A 19739-nucleotide genomic window follows, 5' to 3' on the forward strand; every position below is an offset into this window, starting at 1 on the left:
ATTCTAATCGCTTCATCCGTGTTCCCGAAATCGTCGACGAAAATTTGTATCCGCACACACATACATACACGCACACACACACACATACATACATACATCCATTTTTTCTAAGGTAAGCCAAAATATTCAGAAACCTCTGAAACGTAAAGATATATAAAAATTTTCATTTTCGATTTTTTTGCGATTACTATAACTTACCCTACGGGAAGTTAAAAAGGTAAATGTACAGTACCAAATATAGGTCGAGTATGTTATGAAAAAGCATCATGTTAGGTTGGGACAACATGATAAGCGCACACTTTTTTTAGTTATACTTTTAGTACACCCACTGAGAAATATATCTATTTATTAAATGTACATACAGAATGGTGACTTAAGGACAATTTTTACCTTAGAAAATTAGTTATTGCAAATTAATAAAAATAAAATAAATATTAAAAATTTTACTTTATTAATTGATTATAGTTTACTCTATTTTATAATGTACCAAATTTTCTTTCATGTTCAGAAAGCTGATGACTCTATGGCTTCAATAATGAATTCACCAGAAGACTCAAGAGCTGACGAGAACTCCCTAATGGGTACTCCTGTTAAATGTGACTCTTTACCAAGTACTCCACAAGGTATCAGGATGCATGAAGCAGTGAGGAAATGCCCTTTATCATTCTCTAACACAATGTAAGTCTCTTGCAAAAATTGATGTTCTTTTGTGGAATTTTTGAAATATTCATGATTTCATAAAAAACATAGTTGATGCATAGATTTTGATAAGACTTTTAATGTTGGTTCTAGAAATTTTTAAGGACGCAACGTTTGTAATTTGGATATGTTATATATGCCTGCAGTCACCGCAAATACTAAAATCGATAATATTTTGCGGAATTTTCAAAATATTAATGATTTCATAAAACTGCTGTGTAGATTTTAATAAGACCATTAGTTCTAGTTCTAGAAATATTAAAGGACACATTGTTCGTTATACAATTTTGTTGTATTGTTGTACTTATCACTACAAATACTAAAATTGATGAGTTTTTGAACAAAAGTTTAAGAAATTGATTATATGGATTACCGAAAGTTTTAATTTTTTTTATTTAACTTAACAATAGCTTTAAATTTTGTACAATGACTTATCAATTTTAGTATTTGTAGTCTGCGTACACATATTTGTATATAACATCTAACATTGTTCTTAAAATTGTCACTATCTTTGTATATGAGTGCAAGTATTAAGACTATCTGCTGCTGCTAGATGGTTTTTGTAGACTATCTGATGTAATATGTAGTTTTTGGACACTATCTGATGCAATTGGTATTTTTGGGAATTATCTACTGCTACAATAGGTAGTTTGTGGGGACTACCTGCTGCTGCTAGATGGTTTTTGTAGGCTACTAATGCAATAGGTAATTTTTGGAAACTATTTGCTGCTGCTAGATGGTTTTTGTAGGCTACTAATGCAATAGGTAGTTTTTGGAGACTATCTGCTGCTTCTAGTAGATGGTTTTTGTTGACTATCTGATGTAATATGTAGTTTTTGGAGACTATCTGATGCAATTGGTATTTTTGCGAATTATCTACTGCTGCAATAGGTAGCTTTTGGAAACTATCTGCTGCTGCTGCTAGATGGTTTTTGTAGGCTACTAATGCAATAGGTAATTTTTGGAAACTATCTGCTGCTGCTAGATGGTTTTTGTAGGCTACTAATGCAATAGGTAGTTCTTGGAGACTCTCTGCTGCTGCTGCTAGATGGTTTTGGTTGACTATCTGATGTAATATGTAGTTCTTGGAGGCTATCTGATGTAATTGGTATTTTTGGGAATTATCTACAGCCGCAATAGGTAGTTTATGAAGACTATCTGCTGCTGCTAGGTGGTTTTTGTAGGCTACTAATGCAATAGGTAGTTTTTGGAGACTCTCTGCTGTTGCTGCTAGATGGTTTTGGTTGACTATCTGATGTAATATGTAGTTCTTGGAGGCTATCTGATGTAATTGGTTTTTTTGGAAATTATCTACAGCCGCAATAGGTAGTTTATGAAGACTATCTGCTGCTGCTACATGGTTTTTGTAGGCTACTAATGCAATAGGTAGTTTTTGGAGTCTATCTGCTGCTGCTGCTAGATCGTTTTATTGACTATCTGATATAATATGTAGTTCTTGGATACTATCTGATGCAATTGGTATTTTTGGGATTTATCTACTTCTGCAATAGGTAGTTTGTGGAGACTATCTGCTGCTGCTAGATGGTTTTTGTAGACTATCTGATGCAATAGGTAGTTTTTGGAGACCATCTGCTGCTGCTAGTAGATGGTTTTTGTTGACTATCTGATGTAATATGTAGTTCTTGGAGACTAGCCAATGCAGTAGATATTTTTGAGAATTATTTACAGCTGCGATAGGTAGTGTGTGCACGCTATCTGCTGCTGCTAGATGGTTTTTGAAGGCTACTAAAGCAATAGGTAGTTTTTGGAGACTATTGGCAGCTGCTGCTGCTAAATGGTTTCGGTTGACTATCTGATGTAATATGTAGTTCTTGGAGACTATTTAATGCAATTAGTATTTTTGAGAATTATCTACTGCTGCAATAGGTAGGAGACTATCTGCAGCTGCTAAATGGTTTTTGTAGGGTACTGATGGAAAAGGTAGTTTTTGGAGTCTATCTGCTGCTGCTGCTAGATAGTTTTGTTGACTATCTGATGTAATGTGTAGTTCTTGGAGACTATCTAATGCAATTGGTATTTTTGGAAATTATCTTCTGCTGCAACAGGTAGTTTGTGGAGACTATCTGATGCTGACAGATGGTTTTTTGTAGGGTACTGATGCAATAAGTAGTTTTTGGAGCCTATCTGCTGCTGCTAGTAGATGGTTTTTGTTGACTATCTGATGTAATATGTAGTTCTTGGAGACTATCTGATGCAATTGGTATTTTTGGAAATTATCTTCTGCTCCAATAGGTAGTTTGTGGAGACTATCTGCTGCTGATAGATGGTTTTTGTAGGCTACTAAAGCAAAAGGTAGTCTTTGGAGACTATTGGCAGCTGCTGCTGCTAGATGGTTTTGGTTGACTATCTGATGTAATATGTAGTTCTTGGAGACTACCTGATGCAATTGGCATTTTTGGGAATTATCTACTACTGCAATAGGTAGTTTGTGGGGACTATCTGCTGCTGCTCCAAGATGGTTTTTGTAGGGTACTGATGCGCAATAGGCAGTTTTTGGAGTCTATCTGCTGCTGCTGCTAGATGGTTTTTGTTGACTATCTGATGTAATATGTAATTCTTGGAGACTATCTGATGCAGTTGGTGTTTTTGGGAATTATCTACTGCTGCAATAGGTAGTTTGTAGGGACTATCTGCTGCTGATAGATCGTTTTTGTAGGCTACTAATGCAATAGGCAGTTTTTGGAGACTATCTGCTGCTGCTGCTGCTAGATGGTTTTGGTTGACTATCTGATGTAATATGTAGTTCTTGGAGACTCTCTGCTGCTGCTAGATGGTTTTCGTAGACTATGTGATGCAATAGATACTTTTCAGAATTACAGTTGTTTGTGGAGACTATCTGCTGCTGCTAGATGGTTTTTGTCGGGCTTACTAATGCAATACTTAATTTTTGGATACTATCTTCTTCAATAAGTAGTTTTTGGGAATTATATGCTACTGCACTAGGTAATTTTTGGAGACTTTTGATGCTATTGGTATTTTTTGGAATTATCTGCTGCTGCTGCTGCTAGTGGTTTTTGTAGACTATCTGATGCAATAGGTAGTTTTTGGAGACTTTGTGACATTGTGACTATCTACTACTGTATTAGGTAGTTTTCAAACACCTTCTGATGCAAAATATAGTTTTTGGGGACCACCAGCTGCAATAGGTAGTCCTTGGACCATCTGCTACAATAGATGGACTAACTTTTCACCTTGTTTATTAAATTAACACTCCGTTAATTATGTTCTTTTCCCTGAGTGTTGAAAATGTATCATAACCTGGTCGGATGTCGCATCAGAAGTTTTACTTCTATAAATACATAGATAAATCTATGTTCACTACAATTTGTAGTCCAAGTATTTGTTTGTTGGACATTTGTTATTTGTTGACATATTTGTCCAACATCTAGCATTGTTCTTAAAATTATGACACCATCTTTGCATTTAAGTTTGTTTTAAGATTTTTCTAAAAACAATGTAATAATTTAAATATCATATATCTAAATATATTTACCTTATATTTTTTTCCAGGACTGGTCCTAATATCTCAAAATCAATGAAGAACACCCTCCACATATCAGCTCGACAAGATGAGCACAGCAACAAATGGTCTTCAGCAGAAGAAGAGTGCTCTGCAGACACTTTTGAAATCATGGAACATAAACGAGAGAACGATAAGAGTTATGCTTCTGCAATCGTGGATAAACATTTGAGCAGAGACATCATTGATCCTTTCAACTCGGAATTGTTGGAGGCGTTTTTAAACAGGATGGGATTCCCAGAGAGAGATGATGATAAATATATATCTGTCAACAATGTGGGACAACCTAAGAGCTCTACTAGTTATTGGGTGGGGCCTAAGGGCTACTCAATTGATAAGGAGTTGGGGAAAGGAGCCTTTGGATCCATTTATAGGTAAATTATAAATGGTCATATATATTGATATTTATGCTAACTTATATTGATTTTTTTTTGTGTTTAGGGCATTTGATCAACAAACAAATGAGACTGTGGTATTGAAATATCAAAAGCCTGCAAGGATCTGGGAGTATTATATCTGTAGAGAGATTAGGAAAAGAATTATTAATACTGATATGGTAAGTTTGAAATATTATCAACAAGAAGGTTATCTGAATTTTTATCATTGTCTATTTCTTTTCTTCCAGTTGCCAGGATACATGCACGTATCTCTTGCCTTGGTCAGTCGATCAGCAAGCATTCTGGTGTCAGAGCTAGGAAAACATGGTAGCCTTCTAAACTGTTCCAATAAAGTCAGGCTGAAGACTTGCAAACCTCTCAATGAATTGGTTGTGATGTTCTTTGCTTCTCAGCTGCTATCACTGGTGCACTATTTACATAAAGCTGATATTATACATGGAGACATCAAGCCAGATAATATTTTAGTTATGGATGTACCTACTCAAACAACACACATTCCATGTCTACAGTTTATTGATTTTGGCTGTGCTATTGATATGAGCCTTTTTCCTAAAGGCACGGAATTCAAAACGGTAAGAGTAAATAGTTTATAATGGAAATAGATACTGATATCTAAAAAACTTATATGCAACAGTTTATAAACTATATGCAATATAGTTTTTGGAGACTATCTGCATTATAGTTTTTGGAGAATATATGCTGCTGCTAGATGGTTTTATAGGTAACTGATGCAATAGGTGATTTTTGGGGATTATCTTTTGTTGCAATAGGTAGTTTGTGGAGACTATTTGCTGCTGCTAGATGGTTTTTGTAGACTATCTGATGCAATAGGTAGTTTTTGGAGACTATCTGCTGCTCTGCTAGTTGGTTTTTGTAGACAATCTGATGCAATAAATGATTTTAGCAGACTATCAACGGCTGCTAGATCATTTTTGTAGACTATCTGATGCAATATGTAGTTTTTGGAGACTATCTGATGCAATTGGTAATTTTGTGGATTCTCTGCTGCTGCAACAGGTAGTTTTTGGAGACTATCTGCTGCTGCTAGATAGTAGTTTTTGTAGACTACTGATGCAATGGGTAGTTTTTGGAGACTATCTGCTTCTCTGCTAGTTGGTTTTTGGAGACTGTCTGCTGCTTGCTAGTTAGTTTTTGTAGACTATCTGATGCAATTAATGGATTTAGCAGACTATCAGCCGCTGCTAGATTATTTTTGTAGACTATCTGATGCAATTGGTAATTTTGTGAATTCTCTGTTGCTGCAACAGGTAGTTTTTGGAGACTATCTGCTGCTGCTACATGGTTTTTGTAGGCTACTGATGCAATAGGTAGTTGTCGTAAACTGTCTGCTGTTGCTGCTAGATTGTTTTTGTAGACTATCTGATGCAATATATGGTTTTACTAGACTATCAGCCACTGCTGGATTGTTTTTGTACACTATCTGATGCAATAGGTAGTTTTCAAAGACTATCTGCTGCTTCTTCTAGATGGTTTTGTAGACTATCTGATGCAATAGGTAGTTATTGGAGGCTATCTGATGCAATTGGTATTTTGGGAATTACCTACTGCTGCAGTAGGTAGCTTGTGGAGACTCTCTGCTGCTGCTAGATGGTTTTTGTAGACTACTGATGCAATAGGTAGTTTTTGGATACTATCTGCTGCTGCTGATAGATGGTTTTTGCAGACTATCTGATGCAATATGTAGTTCTTGGAGACCAATCTGATGCAATTGGTATTTTTGGTAATTATCCACTGCTGTGATAGGTAGTTTGTAGAGATTATCTGCTGCTGCTTGGTGGTTTTTGTAGGCTACTGATGCAATAGGTAGTTTTTGGATACTATCTGATGCAATTGGTGTTTTTGAGAATTATCTACTGCTGCAATAGGTAGTTTGTGCAGATAATCTGTTGCTGCTAGATGGTTTTGTAGGCTACTGATGTAATAGGTAGTTTTTAGAGGCTATTTGCTGCTGCTGCTAGGTGGTTTTTGTTGACTATCTGTTGTAATATGTAGTTCTTGGAGGTTAAATGATGCATTTGGTATTTTTGAGAATTATCTACTGCTGCAACAGATAGTTTGTGGAGACCATTTGCTGCTGCAGCTAGGTTTTTGTAGGCTATATGATGCAATAGTTAGTTTTTGAAGACTATCTGCTTCTAAACAAGTAGAATTTGAGTAGTTTTTGGAGACTATCTGCTGCTGCAATGTGTAGTTTTTGGAGACTATCTGCTGCTGCAATGTGTAGTTTTTGGAGACTATCTGCTGCTGCAATGTGTAGTTTTTGGAGACTATCTGCTGCTGCAATATGTAGTTTTTGCAGACTATTTGCTGCTGCAATATGTAGTTTTTGGAGACTATCTGCTGCTGAAATATGTACTTTTTGGAGACTATATGTTGCTGCTGCAATGTGTATCTTTTGGAGATTATCTGCTGCTGCAATGTGTAGTTTTTGGGGATTATTTGCTGCTGCAATATGTAGTTTTTGGAGACAATCTGCTGCTACAATGAGTTGTTTCTGGAAACTATCTGCTACTGTAATAAGTAGTTTTTGAAGACTATCTGATGCAAAATATAGTTTGTAGAGACCACCTGCTGCAATAGGTAGTCCTTGCACCATCTGCTACAATAGGTGGACTAACTTTTCACTTTGTTCATTAAGTTTACACTTAGTTATTATTTATGTCCTTTCCCCTGGTTGGAAGTTGCATCAGAAATTTCTCTTCAATAAAAACACAAAATAAATCTGTCTATTACAATTTTAACTATTCTTTTTCTTTTCAGGTTATTACCACCGATGGTTTTACATGTAGCGAAATGAAAACGGGAAGACCCTGGACGTACCAGACAGATTTATTCTGTCTGGCTGGTACAGTACACGTTTGCCTATTCGGAAAATATATGAAATTAAGAAACGACTCTGCAAAATGTGGCGATAGGTTTATCGACACTACATTGCCGAGGTAAGATGATAATGAACTAGGTGTAAAAGGCATTTTACTTTAGGAAAAATAATGTAAACATTTATGCTAATTATTGTGTTTATATATTTGAAATTGGTGCTAATATTACTCTTATCTCCCTAGGTATTTCCAGAAACATATTTGGACAGATTTCTTCCGAACCCTGCTCAACATTAAAGACTGTTCGAGTCAACCTGATCTGCTGAAACTGAAGGCCCCTTTTGATGAACATTTATCGAACTGTCAGAAAGACTTCAACACGAACATGAGACAAGTGGCAAATGTTATGAACGATAGATAGAAAATTCAATTATGGAAGTAATGAATTAATATATAAATATAAATAATCGATTATTTAATTGTTGTCGATGTGACCAAAGAGTTCAGGGTTTTTTTGTTTGTTGAGAAGGAAGTTATAGTGTTAAAGTTATAGTTAAAACCAAATATGGATATTTTACTTGCAACTGATTTTAGTACTTTGTTGGTAAGTTTTTTGGATAATTTATTTTTTACTATCCAATGATTTAGGTTTTGTAATTCCTTAATTAGTTAGCACTATGTAAATATCTCGTACCTAAATATTTAAATTTAAATATTTGTATTTCTGTAGATGTGTATTTAATTTTAAATTTAATCGAATGAAATAACTGAGAAAACGATTTTAAAAAAATGATATAATGTTACACTTTGTGATAGCACATAGTATTACTGCCTTAAATACAACATGAATTTTGTACATAAAAATCTGGTCTTTCATTAATCAATAACAAATAAAAAATAGGTTTATAGGATTTTTTATTCAAGTTACAAAGTACAAAAGGAACCACTTTTTTACAACTAAAATTTTATTTAAATTCAATTTTTTTATTGCAGGTTGTGAAAGTTTTACGCATAAAAAAATCTTTTTTCAGGAATATTTTTTTATGACAAGATATGTAAATAACAAAGAAAAAATGTCAATAATCAAAAAATCCTTCTAATAACTGGTAAAACATTTTCAAAAACAGAAGACTTTTATAACCAGGAAATATTTTTATAACATGGCGTTTTATTGACCAGGAAGATCTAATAACCAAAAACTTTGTTGACCAAGGAAGTTTTCAAAAAATCAAAATAGCAATTTAATAATCATAAAAAACCTGTAATTAGGAAATCTTTTTTATAACCAGGAACGAATACTGGATTACTCATCCAGTTCTTTTTCTTTCTTTTGTTTCAACAATAGCATTTTCTAATAATCACGAAGTTCTTTTTATTACCTCAAAAGATCCTTTAATTTCAGGACTGTATTATAAACTGTAACTGTGTTCTATAGTCTGTTATATAAATTTGAAAAGACTTTTTACCGTTAAAGTATTTTCATTGCAAAAGGATTTTATAGCCAGGAAGACATTTTTATCATATAGCATTTTGTTATTGACCAGGAAAAGCTTCTAATAATCAAAAAGGACTTTTGGTAATTAGATTTAATTATAATCAGGAAATATTTTTTATAAACAGGAATCTTTTTATAGCCAATTTTTTTTTTTTTTTAGTAAAGAAAAGGCTTAAAAACCAGGTAATGTAATGTTTTTTATAACCAGGAAAACCTTTTTATAATTAAGATAGCATTTTAATACTTGATGGACAGAAATTTCCTCTTTATATAATAATAATTTTATATTCAGAAAATATTTTAAAAAACCAGGAAATATTCTTAATAAATCTAAAATTACTTTAAATAAACAAGCTTTTTAGTAAACCTGTCTTTAATAACCAAGAAGAGGAACAAGAATAAAATTACTGCAGTAACCTGGATACATAACAAACAACCTGGATATATAAAAAATAACCATGGTTATTTTAGTTTAATAATAAAAATAACCATGGTTATTTTTTATATATCCAGGTTGTTTTTCCTCAGGTTATTCAGACCGTTTTTATGGTTATATTAATTTTTGGTAATTAGATTAGAATTAGAATTCAACTAACTGTTTCTGAAAACAGCAAGTTTTTTTTAAGAATTTAATAAAAAAAACAGGAATTTTTTTGAATATAAAAAAATTGACAGAGCACTTTCTAGATGAGGAAAAAATTTTATATTCAGAGAAGCTTTTTAATTTCTTTTTTTTTAATTTCATAATTTTAAGTCCAATTAAAACTAGTGGTGTGTATGGCGTGCCTTAAGGCAAATTGCTGGAACTTCTCGTATCGTAACGAAATGTTCGAGTAATATTAAATGTTTTCAAATAGATTATTATAAATAAATACTGTAACATTTGTTGAAAATATTTGTTTAAAGTATATTAGAACTTAAATCAGAATTACAATTAAAATCTGTATTATTTTCGATATACAAAAAAAAAAAATCGGAAAAAAATTAAGTACAGAAGCTTTTTAATACTTTTTTTAAATTTTGTAATTATAAGTCCAATTAAAATAATAATTGTCTAAAAACTATCAAACATATATAAAAGAAGAGTATGCTATCAAGGTTTTTTTTAAATTTTTAATACTTTTTTTAAATTTTGTAATTATAAGTCCAATTAAAATAATAATTGTCTAAAAACTATCAAACATATATAAAAGAAGAGTATGCTATCAAGGTTTTTTTTTAAATTTTTAAATAATATAATTATAATTTCAATGTTGGTACGACTGGTTGACAATAAACGTCAAGATTTCTATTCACATACACGACGACTAATCACAATCGACCCGTATAGAAATGATCTCATCAACAGCGAATGACGAACAGTTCGGGCCCTAGACAAACATACGGATTAAGACCTTAGTCGCGCCTAAAAAAGTTTTACTTCAAAAATGTACTTGTCATAATGTACCAGAAAAATTGTGGAAATATTTCTAATTATGTAAAATCCAATCTAGAATCTACAAACTATTCGTAATTAATGATAATTAATACAATTATAGATTTGATTTATTATCTAAATGGCGTTTTTGTCAATTTTTATTGATAAGATTACAAGTTGTATTTGTACACAGGTATGTAACTCTAATTTTTTATATAATATTTATTACACAACAAATGCTATAAACTTTTTATACTATTTCAGATGTTAAAGAGTTATTGATTGATGTATCGAGAAATAAAAAATAATTACAGAAAAAATTTAATATAGTAAGTATAATATAATTATAAGTATGGTGTAACTTCAAAGTATAATACTTAAGTAACTAAATATGAGTAAAGTTAAATAAAAATATTTATACTAATATTATATCAGCAGAATCCTTTTTTCTTTCAAGATTTGCTTGTCGTAGAGTTTTATTTTTGAATATTACATCGGCAAGATGATTTTTCCTTATTACAGGTGGTTCCCCAGTAGAATCCATTTCTGCCAGGTGCTCATTAATCCTCATTTGTATTTATTTCCTCCTTATTTTTATTTATTTCCTTCAAAACCCAATCTGCGATCTTTATCAATCCATTTATAGATCCATTGCTCAATAATTATCGATTTTTAATTATCATTCCGATAATACATGCGCCTGAATATTTTTTATCAGTCCACTAATTGAATGTTATCAGAAATATTTTTATCTTTTTGGTATATAAAGTGAATTCTTTTGCAGATTTGGAGATTCGGTTTGTGTTTTTGTGAAAAAATATCAACATGAATTTGAAATTGGCGGCTATTTTGTTTGTGGGGGCCCTCGTTGCCTCTGCTGCGGGAAAACCAAGGTAAAGGATAATAGAATTATTATTGTTATAATTAGAGTAATTTAACCCTTTCCACTCGCGCATTGCAAGATTTATATGTATTTTAGCGCCGGAGCAGCGCCATCCGAGAAGAAAGGGTTAATAATGAAAATTCATCAAAGATTGGAATAATTAGACCTTAGTACATACTCTATTAATTGGAAATCGGTATGATTTGTTTTTTATGAATTTTCAAAAAAAAAAACTAGTGGGGCGCATGGCATCGTGCCTTAAAGCAAATTGCTGGAACTTTCCGTACCAAAAATTATTATTTTTCTAAAAGATTAACATTTTTGAAAAAAATTTACTCTGAAAAATTAGATTTTTGAGAAACTATAATTTTTTGACAAAAATTTACTTTTTTTAAAAAAAAGACTTTTTGAAGAAAAGAGTATTTTGAAATATTTTGGAAATTCTGGACTTTTTTTCAAAGCAATCATACTGCTTTAACTGCATAGAGACAAAATATCGAAGCGCGTAAGCGCCGCGCCGTCGTCTAACGGGTAAGCATTGGTACCGAACCCATAGAAATATAAACAAAATTTATACTTATTGTTAAAATCTCGATAAAATATCTGATAATTTGATGTGCATATGTCTAATGATCATTTTTGACCGCCAGATGGCTTTTTTTTATTTTTTTTTGCTAGATCTCCGAAACCGCTAGACCTGCCTTCATGAAAATTTGATCAGTTTTTCATCTTGTTAATACAAGTAATTTGAATTATTCAAATCAGACGCTCCGTTCTCTTAAAAACTAAGTTAACTTACAGTTTTTACAGTAATTTACAGTTTTTGTCACTTTTTGCTTCATATCTTCGGAACGGCTACACCTGCTTTTGCCAAAAACCAATCAACACGTCACCCTATCAATACGAATCGAATGTTTTTTGAATTATTCAAATCGCTTCATCCGTGTTCTTAAAATCGTCGACGAAAATTTGTATCCGCACACACATAAACACACACATATATCCATATATCCATATTTTCTAAGGTATGCCAAAATATTCAGAAACCTCTGAAACGTAAAGATACATAAAAAAATTTATTTTCGTTTTTTTGCTAATACTATAACTCACCCTGCGGGAAGTTAAAAACAGTTTTAAATCTGATCCAAACAGCCAAATCCAAATTTTGATTAAGTCGATTATTTATACATTTAGGAATGTTCATGCAACTTGCCTTGAGGCAAAATATCACATACAACTAGTTATAAAAATAAAAAATAAAAAATATTGAAGTAACGCTCACCATGCATACCCAAGCCTAAGTAAAAATGTATGAGAAAGCGTCGTGTTAGGTTCGGCCAACATGGCAAGCACTCGCGATTTTTCTAAATTTATACTCTTTTTAAATATAATATGTATTCATATGTATAAAAAATAAGTATAATATGATACTTTATTGATTGAGCTTCTTGTATCGCCGCTGGTTGCCAATAGAGAGTTTTTGGTCCAACAAGCGTGTTTCTTCGGGTATCTTCGTTTCTCTCCGATATTTTTTGTCTAGGATAAGTTCCTAATAAAATATATTATTATTATATAAATGGCATAACAGCTTCAAAAATCTCATTATTCCTGATTTAACAAGTATTTTCTTATCCTTTAGCACGAGAGCCGAAAGCTGCTCCAAAGACAACTGCAAAGCGCCCGACTGCAGATGTCTCTCCAAGGAGGCTCCAAATGGTCTCAGCAAGGCGGAGACTCCTCAATTCGTGATGTTCACTTTTGATGATGCCGTCAACGTTCAAAACATTGTTTACTACGACCAGATTTTCGCCAAGAGGGTCAATAAGTTGAACGGTTGCCCAGTTGCTGGCACTTTCTTCATCTCCCACGAGTACTGCGACTACGAACTGGTAAGGGATGTAAAATATCCAGGATAAGGGATAATTTTAGGGCAAATAGTTGTTTAATTAGAAACAACTTTCTCATGTCATGAGTCAGTTTAATTATTATTTAATTGCACAAAAATTCCAAATAAATTATCAAATAAACTCAATCCAATTTGATTTCCTGATAAGATAAAAAGAACATGCGGGATTTTTTTATTACTAAGAATGGGTTTTCAAATACAAATTACGCGATTCATTTACAAATCGTATCTCATGTCATAATCTTGTGACAAAAATAAGATTTATCTGTGTTAATTTTGTAATGATATCGTATGATTACTTCAAATGCGCCGAAAATTATTATATAAATAAGTTGATTAATCGAAATCTATAATTAAATTTATTTTTTTTAATATATAATATGTAGTTGTATTATTTATAAACCATGGCAACTAATAATATAATTTTGTATCATTATAATATATAAGCTAATAATATATTATTGGCACTGTAACCAAATTTGGCCATTCACAACATTAAATAAATATATATCTTATTAACTTACCGTAGTGCAAGTTATAGTAATCTCAAAAAAATCGAAAATGAAAAATTTGATATATCTTTACGTTTCAGAGGTTTCTGAATATTTTGTCATACCTTAGAAAAAATGGATGTATATGTGTGTGTGTGTATGTGTGTGCGTGTGTATGTGTGTGCGTGTGTATGTGTGTGCGTGTGTATGTGTATTTGGATACAAATTTTTGTCGACGATTTCGGGAACACGGATGAAGCGATTTGAATAATTCAAAAAACATTTGATTCGTATTAATAAGGAGACGTGCTGATTAGTTTTTGGCGAAGACAGGTCTAGCCGTTCCGAAGATATGGAGCAAAAAGTGCCAAAAACGGTAACTCAGTTTTTAAGAGAACGGAGCGTCCGATTTTAATAATTCAAAAAACATATTACTTGTATTAACAAGATGAAGAACTGATCAAATTTTCATGAAGGCAGGTCTAGCGGTTTCGGAGATCTAGTAAAAAAAGTAAAAAAAATGCCACCTGGCGGTCAAAAATGATCATTTGACATATGCACATCAAATTATCAGATATTTTATAGAGATTGTAACAATAAGTATAAATTTTGTTTACATATCTATAGGTTCCGTAGCAATGCTTATCCGTTAGACGGCGGCGCGGCGCTTACGCGCTTCAATATTTTGTCTCTATTCAGTTAAAGCAGTAAAACTTTGAAAAAAGTTCAGAATTTCCACAATATTTCAAAATACACTTTTCTTCAAAAAGTCTTTTTTTCAAAAAAAAAACTAAATTTTTGTCAAAAATTTATAGTTTCTCAAAAATCTAATTTTTCAGAGTAATTTTTTTTCAAAAATGTTAATCGTTTGAAAAAAAATAATTTTTGGTACGGGAAGTTTTAGCAATTTGCCTTAAGGCACGATGCCATGCGCCCCACTGGTTTGGTTTTCAATTGAGTATTCAAATTTGTTTCCATTTCTTCATTCTTTTTCTAATTTTTTAAATCCATTGAACTTTTTCAGACACACAAACTGTACAAGGCAGGTCACGAAATCGCCCTGCACTCCATCAGCCACATCTCCAGCACAGAATACTGGAAGAACATCAAAGTTGAGGATTTGGTCAAGGAGTTCCAAGGCGAGAAGGACATCATCGCCAAATTTGCACAGATTAATAAAACTGATATTCAAGGTAATAAGGGGTCCTATGACTTTGGTAAAATTTATTTAACTTTAACTTTTAAAACTTTCGGTTAATATACATGATATGAGAAGTAATTACATCAAAATTAAATAAGCTACAACATTTTCCAAAAGCACCAGAAAAACTTGTTATATTTTAAAATGCATTGAAACATAAAAAAATCTTGCAACCTACAGACAATAACGACTAACTCTACCAACAAGTTACGTCTGCGTGTCTTCTAGTCAACAAGCAATACGTCACGTTTCTGTTACATCACAACTTTACCAACGACTTTTGTCCGCATGTCTTCCAGTCAATGTAACAATATGTTACATTCCCGTTACATCCCAAATAATTAACTCTTTTCTATCTTTTCACCCAGGTCTTCGTCTTCCCTTCCTCCAAATGAGCGGCAACAACTCCTACGAGATGATGCCCAAAGCCGGTCTGGTGTACGACAGCTCCTGGCCAACCCAGAACATGGACAACCCTCCAATCTGGCCATACACCTTGGACTACTTGCAACCAGCACAGGATTGCCCGATCGGACCATGCCCCAATAAACCCCATAAGGGCGTCTGGGTGATGCCAATGGTGAACTGGAGGGATGAGGATGGTGTACCATGCGCGATGGTGGACTCTTGCTTGAAATAGTGAGATAAATGATAATGATATTGATGTTTTTGGGGAAAATGATTATTGGATGGTGCTTGGAGAAAGGAAGTACTGTTAGAAGGATAATAATATTATTGATATTTTTGGGGAAAGGGATTATTAAATGGTGTTTGAAAAAAGGAAATACTATTAGAAGGATAATATTATTATTGATATTTTTGGGGAAAATGATTATTGGATGGTGTTTGGATAAAGGAAGTACCATTAGGCTGGTCGATATAATTTGATACATTTTGGCAACTTGCCAATGGGCAACACTTACATATGTGGTATATCATTTAATAGGTCTTGAAAAGTAGATTAAAATCAAGATGTTGAAATATGTGCCAGTTTTTCCTGCTCAGCACTATTTTTTTTTAACTAGGGGAGATGATTATTGGATAGTTTTTGGAGAAAGGAAGTAATATTAGGCTGTTTGAGATAGTTTGATGCATTTTGGCACCTTGCCAATGGGCAACACGTACATGTGATATATTATTTAATAGGTTTTGAAAAGTAGATTAAGATCAAGATGTTGAAATATGTGCCAGTTTTTCCTGCTCACCACTAGTTTTGTTTTACCTAGGGGAGACGATTATTGGATAGTTTTTGGAGAAAAGAAGTACTATTAGACTGGTCGAGATAGTTTGATATAATTTGGCAACTTGCCAATGGGCAACACTTACATGTGATATATTATTTAATAGGTCTTGAAAAGTAGATTGAGTTTAAGATGTTGAAATATGTGCCAGTTTTTTCTGATTACCACTAGTTCTGTTTTAACAGTTCACATTTTTAATATGATTTTATTCTTTTTAGTCCAACCGATGATGCTGATAAATTGAAAAACTTTATGATCAAGAACTTCGAGAAGCACTACAATACGAGCAAGGCCCCCTTCGGGTTCTACGTTCATGCAGCCTGGTTCAACGTAAACCCTCTTTATTTGGAAGCCTATATTAAATTCATTGATTACCTCCAAACCAAAAACGACGTCATTTTAGTAAGTAGAATTACTTTTCCAAAAACCGGTATGTCACATTTGAATAAATTCTAGTTTTATTGTTTGTTATCATTACGTAACGTCAACGTAACATGTAAATAAAAATTATTTGTTTGTATTTTTAGACAAACAAAGCTAAGGTTATCGAATGGATCAAAAATCCAGTACCTTTGAGCCAATTGAAAGACTCCCAATGGTCGAAGACTTGCCACAAGCCTTCTGCTCTAGGATGCACTGGACAGACATGCAAAGTCGTCAGGAAAGACATCAATGTAAGAAATATATATATATATATATATATATATATATATATTAGGGCGGGTCAATTTGTATGAGTAAAAAAGTCGTATAGGCACATATGATTTCGGATACTAGGAATCAAAATAAGATACTTTGCCAAAGAAACCATATTTTTAAAATAAATTCTGATGTCCCGTCCATTGATCCAAAGATTTGGTCAAATTTTGAAAAATCCTGTTTTGGCTCCTTTAGAGCGCCCAAATAGTGTCCAAATGTATGGCCAACCTCCACTAACTTTGGAAGGCCGATCTACCCATGCTCATGGTTCACCCCCTGGGATCTCCCATTAGAGATGGGGGATGAGGTGTTCATATTATATAAATTTTGCAGATGTGCCAATTGTTTCAATGTTGATAAACGTAGCTTTCTGACAATTCAAGATCAAAAATAAAAACTTTCGTAAATTTTATTTAGCACTTAATATTGCAAAGAAAACTGGTAATTTTGGCACTTTATGAAAAGGTTAAAACATAAGAAATTTACCAAGCAACTAAGACTTGCCCTCTAAAATACCTAAAATTACCTTCGGGGGATTAGTAGCTATGCAAATGAAACTGGGTCAAATGTGAGACATATTTAACTTATTCACAAGATTTTTGAAGTATTTTTTTTTATTATTTTGATAATTTTTACAACTGTCCTGAAACGGACAACAAGTAAAATATTTTACATGAAACTGAAGGCGTTGAAAAAATACAAATCATCTGACCATTGCCAGTGATTTGTCGAATATTTTTGAAATATAACTACAAGATTTGTAATTATAATTAAACCCTGTCTAAAAAATAATTTATAAGTTTTATTATTATTAATTATTGTTATCATTTTCCAGGAGGACCGTTACATGAGAATCTGTGGAGGTAAATGTCCAGATGTCTACCCATGGTTGGGAAATCCAACAGGACAGCTAAAGAACGTTTAAATATAAAATATAAGGATTTAGTCTTATTATAAAATAAATATATATAAAAATAATTTACTGTTTTATTCAAAAAATCCATCTGCATTTTATAAGATAACGCTTACTATACTCAGATTTTTTTTTGTTTTGCAAAGGAAATGCGCGTTTATGCATCCCAGACTAGGTCTTTTGTGTGGGTATGTCGGACTCAAAACCTCTGTTTATCTTCCGCCTCTAGTCCCCACGGAAACTGCCATTAGACATTACTTCATAGGGGGAGGATATAGAATTCTATAACTATCATTCTGAAGTCATACATTCTCTTTTAATTATTGCCTTTTGCTTTTCTTCTTTTTGAAAATTGCAAGACTATTTACACTCAGTAGATGAAAATAATGATTGTGAATAATAATAATATATTTCCGTAGGGTATGTTATTGTAATTGTCCAAAAATCAAAACTGATTTTTTTGCATATCTTCACGTTTCAAAACTTTCTATACATTTTGGCATACCTTAAAAAAAGGTTGTCTGCGTATATGTATGTATATATGATACAATTTTTTTCGTCCACGTTTCGAGTTTTTGATAGTACGGGGCATCCGATTTGAATGATCCAAAATACATTCAATTTGTAATGATGTAAAGTGGTGATTAGTTTTTGACAAAGGCAGGTCAAGACATTTTGGAAATACGGAGCTAAAAGTGCAAAAATTGGCAGTTTGTAAGAGATATAAGCATCTGATTTGAATGATTCAAAAAACTTTCTGCTTGTGTTGACGAAACAATTGTTTTTGGGAAAAGAAAAAGATATTTTTTTTATTTCAATTTTCAAAAGAAAAATATTTTTCAATACCGAAAATAATGCGGATTTTCTAAGTTTTAATTCGGTACGGGAAGTTCCAGCAATTTGCTTCAAGACAGAAAGTCATACACCACTAGTTATTTATAATATTAATGAAAATTATATAAAAGTACGTGTAGAACAAAGTTATTATTAAAATTGGATATATTACTAAAGTTATATGTTATTTATTAATTAAAATTAAACTAGCTGTAAGTGGAATTCTGTCTTAAGGCAATTAAGGCATCGTGCCTTAAGGCAAATTGCTGGAACTTTCCATACCAAATATTATTATTTTTTCAAAAACGATTAATATTTCAAAAAATTAGATTTTTGACAAACTAGGAATTTGACAAAAAATTACTTTTTTGAAAAATACTTTTTTTCTTTATTTTGACATATTTTGGAAATTTTGAACCGATAGGAATGCAAACAAAATTTATACTTATTGTTAAAATCTCTATAAAATATCTAATAATTTGATGTGCATATGTCTAATGATCATTTTTGACCGCCAAATGGCTTTTTTTACTTTTTTCACTAGATCTCCGAAACCGCTCGACCTGCCTTTGTGAAAATATAATCAGTTCTTCATCTTGTCAATACAAATAAAATGTTTTTAGAATTATTAAAATCGGACACTCCGTTCTCTTAAAAACTGAGTTACCGCTTGTGGCACTTTTTATTCCGTATCTTCGAAACGGCTAGACCTGCCTATGCCAAAAACTAATCAGCACTTCTCCCCCTCAACAGCAATTGAATGTTTTTTGAATTATTCAAATCGGTTGATCCGTGTTCCCGAAATCGTCGACGAAAATTTGTATCCGCACACACACACATACATTCAGTTTTTCTAAGGTATGTCAAAATGTTCGGAAACCTCTAAAACGTAAAGATATATAAAAATTTTCATTTTCGATTTTTTTGCCATTACTATAACTTACCCTATGGGAAGTCAATAATATTTTTTCAAATATTAATAAATTTTGAATCATTTTTGAATTATTTCTAACATCGCAAGTTAACGACTTGCAGTTTAACCAACATTGCAATAAAAAAGCTAATACTTATTAAATAAAAATTGTAATTTTATATTTTTATATATACATATACAACTATAGTACAATTTAGTTAATAACAATTGAACATTATTTATCAATAATTAATTCTTTTCTCCTCTT

General features: G+C 32.3%; 2 protein-coding genes across 4 annotated transcripts in view; both read left to right on the plus strand.

Annotated features, from left to right (window-relative positions):
* The window catches only part of LOC113375772, a 30023-nt gene extending 21955 nt beyond the window's left edge, over positions 1–8068 (plus strand). For all 3 annotated transcript variants that reach the window (XM_026615719.1, XM_026615725.1, XM_026615723.1), the window contains 6 exons: positions 509–678; positions 4231–4614; positions 4682–4796; positions 4866–5210; positions 7420–7598; positions 7722–8068. In XM_026615719.1, the coding sequence (XP_026471504.1) occupies positions 509–678; positions 4231–4614; positions 4682–4796; positions 4866–5210; positions 7420–7598; positions 7722–7899 (1371 nt within the window). In that variant the 3' untranslated portion in view covers positions 7900–8068. The remainder of the gene's footprint in view (positions 1–508; positions 679–4230; positions 4615–4681; positions 4797–4865; positions 5211–7419; positions 7599–7721) is intronic.
* Positions 8069–11215: 3147 nt separating this feature from the next.
* Positions 11216–17736, plus strand: LOC113362969. The gene is made up of 7 exons (XM_026605461.1): positions 11216–11283; positions 12913–13162; positions 14695–14863; positions 15240–15510; positions 16331–16514; positions 16640–16786; positions 17647–17736. The coding sequence occupies exons 1-7, from the start codon at positions 11216–11218 to the stop codon at positions 17734–17736; spliced, it is 1179 nt and encodes a 392-aa protein (XP_026461246.1).
* Positions 17737–19739: the final 2003 nt, after the last annotated feature.

This window comes from Ctenocephalides felis, unplaced genomic scaffold (genome assembly GCF_003426905.1).
Source record: "Ctenocephalides felis isolate EL2017-DRISC unplaced genomic scaffold, ASM342690v1 CF-g0.4_SCAFFOLD_00845, whole genome shotgun sequence".
Lineage (NCBI taxonomy): Eukaryota > Metazoa > Arthropoda > Insecta > Siphonaptera > Pulicidae > Ctenocephalides > Ctenocephalides felis.